General features: G+C 45.1%; 1 protein-coding gene across 1 annotated transcript in view; it reads left to right on the top strand.

The window, feature by feature from the left end:
• pde2a (phosphodiesterase 2A) overlaps positions 1 to 12,500 on the top strand; it is a 310,101-nt gene that overhangs the window by 265,789 nt on the left and 31,812 nt on the right. Inside the window, 3 exon segments of the mRNA XM_080429666.1 lie at positions 811 to 863; positions 6,989 to 7,063; positions 7,407 to 7,448. Of these exon segments, the coding sequence (XP_080285792.1) occupies positions 811 to 863; positions 6,989 to 7,063; positions 7,407 to 7,448 (170 nt within the window).

Below are 12,500 nucleotides of genomic sequence, written 5' to 3'. Positions count from 1 at the left end.
AAACTTTTTCATGTCAAGGACCGCCAAAATGATGTGTATTTGGCCACCGACCCCCATCTCAAAATCTTTTGTTCCAGGGACCCCCCAGAAGCAAAGAATAGAGTTAAAAATGTTCGCTTTAAACAATATATATTCAAAGATTTGCACACATTTTTACGATTATTCAAAAATAGCAGATCTACCGCGCTACGAGCTTGTATAGCTGCTATTTTTGAATAGCCAAAGTGTAAAATAATGCTTTTTTAGCTCAAATGAAAAAGTGACACAGATGCGTTCCAGGTCTTAATGGGCTAATGGAAATCTATTTTGGGGTCCATGACATAAAATGTGGGGGAGAAAAAAAAACCTGAACAATATCGATCATCACAACAATTGCCCCTCCCTCCCTGAGAGACGTGGCCCTGATCAAAAGCAGAGGCATGGATGTACTCCCCACGTGGATCAGTGCCCGTCTCCCCCTGCTCCTCTCCGTGTTTTCTTCATTACCAGTCCCTCTGTCGGGGGTCCTGGACCCCTGTGGACCCCCATGCCTCCTTCCTCTCCCAGTGTAGCGCTGCACCTCTTCTCTGGCCTCTTCCTCGCTGTGCTGGTTTCCACACTGTCCTTTTTTTCGATTGATTGAATAACTTTATTATAATAGTCAGAAATGTAAACGGCACGTGGTACAGTAAGACATTAAGGCTAAAAGGATAACTGAAAAAAAGCCCTGGGTACTTGTTTCCATTGTGGTCCTTCCTATGTATTCAATTCATCAACATAGCATAAAAAATGAACACAGTATTAAATACCTCGTCTTCCTCTCTGTTTCAGGTGAGCTCTATGACCTTGATGCCACCGCGCTCCAGATCAAAGTCATCAATTATGTAAGTTGTGGGCACGCACGCACTCACAGGCAGCCAACTGTCAAACCTGCATACATGAAATTAATGAAAAACGATGTTTCCCCCTCTCTATGTCCTTTTCCTCGCCTTTCATCTCTGTCTCTGTCTCTCTCTCTCTCTCTCTCTCTCTCTCTCTCTCTCTCTCTCTCTCTCTCTCTCTCTCTCTCTCTCTCTCTCTCTCTCTCTCTCTCTCTCTCTCTCTCTCTCTCTCTCTCTCTCTCTCTCGTGGCTCTCCATCCATCAGTATCACCCCATCTTTCTACTCTTGTTATCCGCTCTGCGTTTCTGCACGGCGAGCTGTTTATCTATCCGGGCTTAACACTTCATCAATTACCCCATAACATCATGCCCTGATGGGGCCGAGAGAGCATGGTTGAGAGAGGAGAGAGAGAGAGAGAGAGAGAGAGGAGAGAAGAGAAGCGGGAGTGGGCCTTCAGGGAAGTACGAGAGGCTACCGAACGTACACACTGTTTATTTAACTCTGAGAGTACATATCATCGCTGTTGGGAATAGCCTGACACTCAGCCTGAATATACATTTTGTTATTGCTAGAATAGTTTTTAACCCATTAAAACCAAGAAAGCATCTGTGTCATGTTAGATTTTAGCTATATAGATTGCAACATAAGTTTTTCAGGAAACTCTTAGGATTTAGAAGAACATTGGTTTAGAACAGTGGTTCTCAAAAATAGCAGATGTACAAGCTCACAGCGCGTCACTTCGTGCTACGTAAATCTAGCTTGTAAATCTGCTATTCTTGAAATTCCTTGAAAAATCTTCTCTTCTGGGGTTCCTTGGCACAAAACGTTTTCAGATGGAGGCCCGCGGCCAAATATATATCAATTTGGGGGTCCACGGCGGACGGCCCAACCGGCCGGCGGGCGGACGGACGTATCTCTGACGTCATGCTCATGTAACTACGTCGTCACGCTCATGTCACCATGAGCTATAACCATATAAGGAGTTTCCAATGCTGCTACGCCCAAATATGGAGTGTGTTGTCTAACCTCAATGTGTCGTCATGGCATCAACATCAGCATCAACAAATCAGTCAGCTCCATATATGGGCATAAAAGGGGGCATGCCCATATATGGTTATATACTGATGACATCAGGGATCTCCATATATGGGCATGAAAGGGACACGGACTGACAGATTAGTCTCTCCATACAGTATATGGGCATGTCAGTTGGATTGGCGGTGCAACGTAGGTGTGAGGGCTGTGTAGCTCAGTCTCTGTACAGTTCAAGTCCTGTATTCAAAACTTTACTTGAGTAAAAGTACTTTTCAGGGTTCAAATAAAAAAATAGCAAAATTAGCAGATCTACAAGCTCAAAACGCGTCGCTTTGCGCCGCACTTTGAGCTCGTGGATCTGCTACTTTTGATCAATTTGTGTGATGCTGTAGTATGATCAAGTAGGGCATTAATTAAAACAAAACACAAAAAGAAAGAAATTTCTTCCGGAAAACAACTAAATACTTGCAGTACCAAACGTAAGAATCATTATGCAGAATGGCCCATTTCACAATCATAGTATTGTATTAATGCATAGTATAATCCATTAATGTACTGATTTGAATTCATTTATGTGCTGCAGGCTAGCTTAACCTATAATAATACATGATCATGTATCACTTAATGAAAGTTTTGTATTACTAATCTAAATCTAATAGTAACTAGTAACTAAACATTGTAAAATAATTATAGTGGAGTAAAAAGTAACATTTTTGCCTCTGAGATGTGGTGGAATTGAAGTATAAAACAAATGTTGTACTCAAGTACAGTTACCCACTTGAACCCCAGCATGCTTGTTCTGGGGGGGGGGGGGGCATTCGACAAAAATAGCCGATCTACAAGCTCACAACCAAACAAACTCAGCTGATGTGACATCAGAGCGCTGCCTCGCCCCCACACCCCCACCTATAGCCTTCCTTCTCATGACACAGCAAGCTGAGAGATTGAACCACCTGAGCAGTAAGATAAAGGTAATGCCATTACTACGATACAGCCGGAAAATTGTTAATTAAATAAATGTTTGATTTCCCAGTATAGGCTTGTTGTATTGTCTTTACAAAAAAAAAAAAAACAGTGTGCATTTTTCGGTCGCCCTCCCCCCTGCATGATAGCACATAGCCAGGCATGTGCCTATCTTGCCTATGCCTTAACGCATTCAATCCGGGAACGCATCTGTGTCATTTTAAGATTCCGGGAACGCATCTGTGTCATTTTAAGATTTCTTTGGCTAAATAGCAGATACAGTATACAAGCTCATAGAGTGGCACAGAGTGCCGCGCTATGAGCTTGTAGATCTGCTATTTTTGAAAAAATTATCTTTCATTATATATATACTTTGAGATGGGGGGGGTCCGCGGACAAATACATATCATTTTTGGTGGTCCTTGACATGAAAAAGTTTGAGAACCACTGATATTATAGCATCATAAGTTTAAAAAGTTAGGATTTAGAAGACATTAGTAGAATCCCCAGAAGCAAAGATTTGAGTTAAAAGTATTGAGCTTTAAAAATATATATATATTCAAAGATTTGCACACATTTCATGATTTACAAAAAAAATGCAGATCTACAAGCTCGTAGCCTAAAGTTAGAATAATGGTTATTGCAAAAAACATCTAGAATGACAACAGTATGCGTTCCTCGATTGAATGGTTTAAAATGCACACTGAGGATTTGACTGTGTTCACCAGCCTACAGCGGGGAAGTGTCACACCGCACCACCAAAATACTAATTATACAAAGAGAGATGAATAAAGGAGGGATGAAATGAATCTGACAGATGGAGAGGGGGAGAGGGGGTTGAAGGTGATACCACGTCAAAAAAGACAAAGTCCATGCAGGAGCATGAGGCTACTGCATTATACATTACAGTGTGCACGTACGGTTAATATACTATGTGCATGCTTAATATACGCTTAAGGTTATTATACTGTAGTCTTCATTTTTATTATTATTTTATTTTGAGGTTTTGGCAAAGGTTTCGGAAATTGTAATAATATTGTAATGATCATTTTACATGAACATTAAAACTTATTTCTGGCTGTGTGGTCCCACTGCCAGGATTTTGCGATTCACATACCTTTTCAAGTAGTCACAGAGTATTTATCTCCATTATGATTGATCCACTGATGGTTGCTAATCACTGAGGGTTTCACTGTGTGGTTTCACAAATGTCAGGCTTACTAAAAACAATTGGCAGGGAATGAGTTAAAAAAGTGATACCAATAAATAAGAACTTAAAGTATATACTACATTAGAGTTCAATTGATCCAAGGTGGAACGCAATTGATTGATTTGTTGACCCCTTAAAATAAACATGCTCCTGAAAATGCACTCGGCCCACGCATCTGACCACTGATTTAACATAGCAGTAATAAGGGGTGCTAGCAATGTGCTGTAAGTCACACACCTAACAGGTTTCTGAAAAACGTATGTTGCTATAATAATATCAGTGGTGCTCAAACCTTTTTCATGTCAAGGACCCCCAAAATGATATGTATTTGGCCGCCGATCCCCATCTCAAAATATTTAGTTCCAGGGACCCCCAGGAGCAAAGATTTGAGTTATAATTGTTCACTTAAAAATATATATATATATTCAAAGATTTGCACAAATGTTCTAGCTTGTTGTTTGGTGCCTGCAGTATTGCTGCCATGACTTCATCTAATGTCAAATCTGTTTCCCAGCTCTGCTATTGCTTCTTCATCCAATTTAGTCCATTTACCTGTCTCTTAGGAGCTCAGCCGGTTGGTCCCGGCTGTGGCCGGATGTGCTGTTTGAGCTGCTTGTTACCGGTCACAGTAGAATTCATGAAAACATGTACTTATTACCCCGTGGGTCAGTGACTGATTTGCCTTTCTCGTTCTTAACTTAAAAAAACGGCCCGTGAGGCCTGTGACTAAGTCATCTGGTGAGCAGTTTGTGTGCTGTATCTTTTGAGGGGACATACACATACTTACATAGATGCATGCATACAGATGTACAACCTATGTGTGTACATACATGCACTGTACATACGGTACATACACACATACATACAGATGTACGTACATACGTCCGTACGTCTGTATATCTATGTATGTATGTATGTATGTATGTATGTATGTATGTATGTATGTATGTATGTATGTATGTATGTATGTATGTATGTATGTATGTATGCATGTATGTATGTATACAGTATTTATGTATGTATGTACATACATGATAATACAGACAGAAAAAACGTGCTTTAGACAGCGCGGTAAGGCCATAAAAGGAGTAGAACAGCAAAGTAGGAGAGTGCTGCAGCTACATCATGTGTGTGCAGCAGGACGCAGCCAGTGACTGACTGCAGGCTGTACTAAATGTATTCTGAATCTGTACTGTAAATGATTTGCCTCGCCTGTTTATTGTCTCATTCATAACCAAGGAGAGGAGGGGGGCGAGAGAGACAGAGAGACAAAGAGAGACACACAGAGAGAGAGAGAGAGAGAGAGAGAGAGAGAGAGAGAGAGAGACTATCGCTAACGAACAACTCTCGGTTGAAATCTCGGTTGAAGATTGCTTGGGGGGGGGGGGGGGGGGTCATCAGGAGATTAACAGTATTGGTAACTGGGGTGGAGCGGTATTATGTGTGTGGAAATGTTGGGTATGTTTCTTTGTGCATGCGAGTGTGTGTGTGTGTGTGTGTGTGTGTGTGTGTGTGTGTGTGTGTGTGTGTGTGTGTGTGTGTGTGTGTGTGTGTGTGTGTGTGTGTGTGTGTGTGTGTGTGTGTGTGTGTGTGTGTGTGTGTGTGTGTGTGTGTGTGTGTGTGTGTGTGTGTGGTGTGCGCGAGCGCGCGCGTGCATGACTAGAGGGTAGTGTTGTGCTGGCAGGGTACTGTGTTTATTTCTGTCCTGGTTTGTTTTCTATCCAGCTCTCTGGATTACTATGAAAGATGCTGTGAGGAGACACTGCCATTATTACTGGCTGTGTGCGCGTGCTTGTGTGCCTGTGTGTATTACTATACTTGTAATGCGTCCGTGTGTACCTAATACAGTACAGTATAAAGTGCAGGTCTATGAATGTGAATGAATTCTCCCATCACATGTGCTACCTGTGCGAGATTGGCAGGCAGGAGTACAGCAGGTCGTATAAACAGCAGGAGTGGCGGAGAGACGCCGACTGAATACGCTGCACCCTCATTTCCACTGCTCCTTACGGGTCCATTTGGTTCCATTTGTACACTCTCAGAGTTACTAATGGATTTTACAAATTGATTTTTTTTACGGTGTATTAACTCTGGCACACCTTTATAGAATGAGTCTCTCAAAAGGTTGTGCTATTGACTGAAAAACATTGATCTCAAAGTCAAAATAAAGCGGTACATTGATATTCAGCAGCATCGGAGATCTATAACAGCGTTTAAAACGATTTTCTTTCTCTTTTTAAATCATTTTACAAGATTGCATGATGCAGTCTAGGATAAAAGACACATTTTTATGACTAGAGGTTCTGGCCTCTACGCGGCCCTCACACCGATCCCACCGATATATGTCTGAGTCATAGTGTCTTTGTCAGAGTACCCGTGGTACCCGTCTATCTGTGTCCCTTTTAATGCTCTTATATGGAGATATCTGATGTCATTAGTATATGCCCATACCCTGTACAGTATATTGGCATGTCCATGTACAGTATGGGCATGCCAATATTAATGATATAAAACGCCTCGCTTCACGCTGCGTTTCGAGGTGCTACTTTTGCAACGCTATCAGTAGGGCATTAATTTACGGAAAAACTAAAAGTTAAAATATGGCGATAAGAGGTTCCTGCCCGACAGCGACGATATGCTCTAGGAGTGTGAAAAACAGTGGGTGATTATATTGTGTGCAGGCTCTCTACGTTTGCAGTTGAAGGAAGAGTTAGAATAGGGAAGAGAGAGTCGAGAAAAAGGAACACAAAACGAGACAAATAATAACAGGACGGCACAGTCAAATTCAATTGTGTGTGTCTGCGTGCGATGGTTTGATCTCTGACGTCACTGTTTTTGTCCGAAAATGATTGCTTATGTGAAAGCAATGATCGATCAACCTGTCTGTCTGTCTGTCTGTCTGTCTGTCTGTCTGATCAGCTCCAGCAGCAGACCAGGTCACAGTGTTGCTGTCTCCTTCTGGTGTCTGAAGATAACCACCAGCTCTTCTGTCAGGTCACACACACACACACACACACACACACACACACACACACACACACACACACACACGCAAACAAATACGTAGATACTGTATGCGAGGCTAGTCACATTTGCATCTCTGTTACACAGAGATGTAAACAAATGCATATATTTCCCCACAAACAGACTTAGACACAAACACGCGCACACACACACACACACACACACACACACACACACACACACACACACACACACACATGAATTCTATAGCAGCCTGTTGGATTTTTTTTTTACCACAGCAATAGGGACAGAATATTTCACCTTTTGCCCTTTACATGACCCTTGAATGACCTCTGACCCATGTGGTTTTCAGGTGGTTGGAGACAAAGTCCTGGAGGAGGAGAACAGCTTCCCTGTGAGTTCACACACAATCACACACGCGCAATCACAGTTCACACACAATCACATACGCGCACACGCGCAATCACAGTTCACACACAATCACACACACACACACGCCCAATCACAGTTCACACACAATCACTCCCTCATTCGTTGTTTCTTTATCTATTTAAACATTCACTGTAAAATGTGTTATTTTACACGAGTGTAGCCAAATGGACCGGTAAGGGTCCATTCTGAGCAACTCTCTGAGTTGAGAGTTTCTGAGCAACTCTCTGAGTTACAAATGGATAAATTAACTGTGTTCCTTCACTGTTTGTTAGTTTGATCATGTCTTCATTAATTCATTTATGCATTCATCCAATACTTCACACACTGTATTTGTCTGTTTTATCGCAGTTCAAAGATAATGCAAAAATGTGTAATGAATTGCAATATTAATTATTTCTGAAACACCCATCCCAGATCTGCAAGCCTTATTAGACATGATACGTCTGCTCCAGACCGGGTAACACAGCGTCCTCAATGTTTTATGAGTTTGAATGCAGATAGGCTGGGAACTCAGAGCTTTATAATCGAGATAATGAAGTGCATGCAGGACACGAGTCGTACGTCTACAGCTTCTAAGGTTAAAACTGTATTTCAATGTCTTGCTTTGGGCCTGCTTCTGCATCACACTCCCTGATTTAGCTTAGCATGCCGCTGCTTAATAATTATACCTATTTGATTCCACGGGGGGAATCAAATAGTATAACTGTATTCCAGCTTCAGCCAGTTGAGGGTAGAAGGGCTAGTCGGTGCTCAACAGGAACAACTTGAATCAGAGAGAATAATACCTGGGCACTTCAGGATTGATTGATTGAATACTTTATTAGCAGTTTGCAAAAAAAGCACAGAGTTACAAAGTTTCATACAAAAGGATGCGAAAAGGATAAACCCAAGAAAGCACTATTGCTTGTTTCCATTGGGGTCCTGGAGAGACTACCCAAATAAAATACTGGAGCACTTGACTAGGTCTGTACGTATTTATTATTTTGCAGAGGTGACTAACATGCCCAGGTATTATTCTCTCTATAACTATATTACATTTGTTGCAATACATGGTTACATCTACGATGAGAGTGTTCCTGACGTGGCTACATACTGTATGAACCCTAGTCAATAGTGATGCGTGGGCTGACCCGTAAGCCGTAGGTCCCGCGGGTTGAACCGCGGGGCGGGCGAAGCGGGTGAACGGGTCGTTGATTTATATTCATTTTTGCGGGACGGGTTGGGGCGGGTTGGGCTCCCATGCGGGGCGGCTTATGAAAACACCTGACCCGCGCATCAATAAACTGTCACGGTGAGCAACAGGCAGGGGACCCAAACGCAGAGAAGACTCAGGAGGTAACAGAAAAGGTTTACTTAAGATTTGGCAAAAGATCAAACAATAAACAACTTAGGTACACCTCAACGCAGGAGGAGATAGAAAAGAGCGCATGACACAGAGAGCAGATAAACAGGAACAAACAGAAGAGCTCACGTTGTGGCATGAATAAAGACGCACAAATTGAAACACCAGCTGAAGCCGGCTTAAGTAGGCTACACCAGTCATTAGGCTGAGGAGGCTCAGCTGGGCAAATTGTCAATTCAAAGCCCAAAACCAGAGTTCAGTCAAGGAGGAGGGGGGAGGGGCAGAGGAGAGGTAGACCCGCATCATGACAGTACCTTCCCCCCACGGGACGCCTCCAGGCGACGCCAGGGCTCTGCGCACGCCGGCACAGAGGGCACAGGCGGGCCGGGCAGGGAGACAGAGACACGGTTCGAGGCCCAGAACGGCCGGCGGGTTACTGCCAACAGAACCCCCCAGGCAGCCACCAATCCGCGCCGGCCCACGGGGCAGGGACCACCACCAACGAGTGAAGGGCAGGGGCCTACGGGCCGAGCGGCGCAGGAGGGGGCAAAGGTCAAAGGACCCCCAGGACAGGAGGGGCCGGGGCAGGGGAGACCCGACAGCGGGCGAAGAGCCGGGGGACCACGGTGGAAAACAAAGGACCCGGGAAGCGACGACCCAGAGCCGACCACGGGCGGCTCTGCGGAGAACGCCAAACACCGGGGAAGGAACGGACACCGCACCTGGAATCCGGCGTTGCCCGTCCAGGTCCAGACGTCTAGGCAGGCCGCCAGCCGCTCGTCGCCGCTGACCCGGGGGGGGAGATCTGAGGCAAGGACAGGAGACGTAAGAAAAGAAAGGATGAAAAACAAGGCACGGATGAAAACAGGGCAACCAGAACACAAAACAACAAAAACAACAAAGCTAGAACAAAACTAAAACTTAACTTGCTAGTAACGGGGTCGCGCCGGTCTCACCGGGCACCCGAGCAGGTAATGTCCCACACCCCCACAATAGAGACAAGAGGCCCCGACGGAGCCGCCGCGCTCGCTCGTCTGGAGGCATCCTCCCGGGCTCCGCGGCGGCGGGCTCCCGCAGGTCCTCCCTCGCAGCAGGCGCAGGAGAGTGGCGCCGAGCTCTCTCTCTCGGGGGAGACAGAGAGGGGTGACGGACTCTCGCTCTCGGGGGAGAAGGAGACGGATGACGGGCTCGAGCTCTCTCCCTTGGAAGAGACAAGGAGGGAAGGCGGGCTCTCGCCCCGGCCGAGGGCAGCCGGCGGCCCCCTCTCACCTGGGGCGAACGACGTCCCTCCGCCGCGGGCTGGGAACGCACCCGGTGCTCCCTCACACGGGGAAGAGCTGCGCCCTCACTGGAGGATGATCTGGGGCGACGACCTCACTCACTAGGAGATGGACGGCGGGACCCGGGCGAGGACCGGTGGGAACTCACCCTCCCACGGGGAGGAGGACAGGAACGGGACCACTCCCGAGGGGCCGCCGAGGAGGTAGACGCGCTCCCAGGGACAGGACTCTGCCCCAAATCCGAGGCTTCGGCGCTGGTAGCAATAGAAAATAACAACGAGCACTCTCAGTGTATGAAGCAGTTTACGGGTGCACGGCCCACGAAGATTCACAGTAGATAAAGTAATAGCCAGCACTCCGAAGTCCTTCTGGTACTTTTATTTCATAATGCAGCACGGACAACACAGCACACACGGACGCGTTTCGGCGTCAAGCCTTCTTCAGCGTGTATGATAATGCAAACATTTGGGGACATTTAAATAGGGGGACCGGGGTGTAACACAGAGATCGTCCGTCTAAAAACAGGCTAGTTCATAGGCCTGATCAGTTGTTTATACATCTCATTAATCCCTATACCCCTCTTTGATTAGGGGACTCTGATCCATTACTTAAAAATTAGACATTAGAAAATTACCAGTAGATAATAGTTCATATAAGTACACTCCCTTGACTTTCTGTCATAGGAATGCAATAATAAATGCAAAATTCAAATTACACAACAAAACAAAACAGAAAACAGTCAAAGAAATAATCAATTAATAATAAACTTGCAATTCTCTGAATGCACAATCACAGACATAAGACTCAACCCCAAGTTCAAATTCATGACATTTATAAAAAACAGCCCAATAGCAGTTCCTCGTTTAACCCCTTGGGGTGTTCTGTCTGTAGATTATGTATCCAAAGAGCTTCTCTTTGTAAGAGAAGCCTATCTCTGTTACCACCTCTTTTTAAAGGATGTACAGTCTCAATGCCTTGAAACCTCAACGAACATACCTGGTGTCCTACTGAATTAAAGTGTCTCGCTACCGGGGATTTCTCATCCCTATTTCTAATATTTGATTTGTGTTCACCAATTCTTATTTTCAATTCTCTCTTTGTTTTGCCTACATAGCAGAGTCCACATGGACATTTCAACAGGTAGACCACATATTTCGTTTTGCATGTAATTCTACTCTTGATATTAATCTTTTTGCCAGTGTGAGGGTGCAACACTGTGTTACCTTTAATCATAGCGTTACATTGAAGACAACCTGAACATGGAAAATTACCTGTAGGTGGGTCTGACATAAAATGTTTAGGAGGTACGTAACAGTCTGCTCTGACCAGTGAGTCTCTTAAATTTTGGGCACGTTTATGTGCAAACATTGGGGGCGCTTTAAACACATGACCTATAGCAGGATCAGTAGATAGAATGTACCAGTATTTTTGGACAATCTTCTTAACTTCATTACAAATTGGAGAAAAAGTGGTAGACAGCACAATTTTAGACTCTCCTGGCTGTGGAGGTTTAGAAGTCAATAAACTGGTTCTGTTGATGTTACGTACCTTGTGTAAACAATCATTGAAGACCTTATTATTATAGCCTTTGGCATTGAAACATTGATTTAGATCCTTTGCTTGCTTTTCAAAAGCAGTGTCTGTGCTACAAATTCTCTTAACCCTCAGTAACTGGCTATAGGGTAGGCCCTTCTTTAAAGCTGGTGGGTGGTAACTGGAGAAGTGCAAGTAAGTTCGGAGCTGGTAGGCCCGGCGCAGTCCGCCCACGCAGCTCCCACCAACACGAACTCGGTTTGGGCTGCCGCGTCGGCAGGCGGAGCCCGGCGGGACTCTCCCTCGTACTGGAGCATCATCTCGTGCATCGCTTGCACGCGGTGTAAGATGGCCGTCTGGGGCCCGGTCAGCGACCTCTCCAGGCGGTCCAGCCGGGTCAAGCGACTCCAGCCGGGTCAAGCGGTCCAAAACCATATCAAGGCAGAGCGAGCTCTGCTCGAGAGCTTCCTCCGCGCCACGCCCTGGGTCCATGCTGGCAACACACCTCTCCGCTGGGTCCGAGATGGTTGCGTCACAAACGACAAGTCACCTAAGTAGATTGCAAAGAAAACACTCTGTCTAAATCACATGCTATCTAAATAAAATGCTATACATAAATTACGTTCTTAGCATCGGTGGCGTAAAATGGGGAGTGAATCTGCAGTCCAAACTGCAAGGGGGGGTGGGGTTTGTTCCGGTTGAAATGGCTAAAGCAAAGTGGAAATAAATGAGTCTGGCAAGATAAAGACCCATACAATTGCACAGCTTTGGAGCCAGGAAGGAGAGAAGCGTGTGTGTGTGTGTGTGTGTGTGTGTGTGTGTGTGTGTGTGTGTGTGTGTGTGTGTGTGTGTGTGTGTG

This window comes from Gymnoscopelus braueri (genome assembly GCF_963280865.1).
Source record: "Gymnoscopelus braueri genome assembly, chromosome: 5".
Lineage (NCBI taxonomy): Eukaryota > Metazoa > Chordata > Actinopteri > Myctophiformes > Myctophidae > Gymnoscopelus > Gymnoscopelus braueri.
This window is presented reverse-complemented; position numbering and strand designations above follow the sequence as displayed.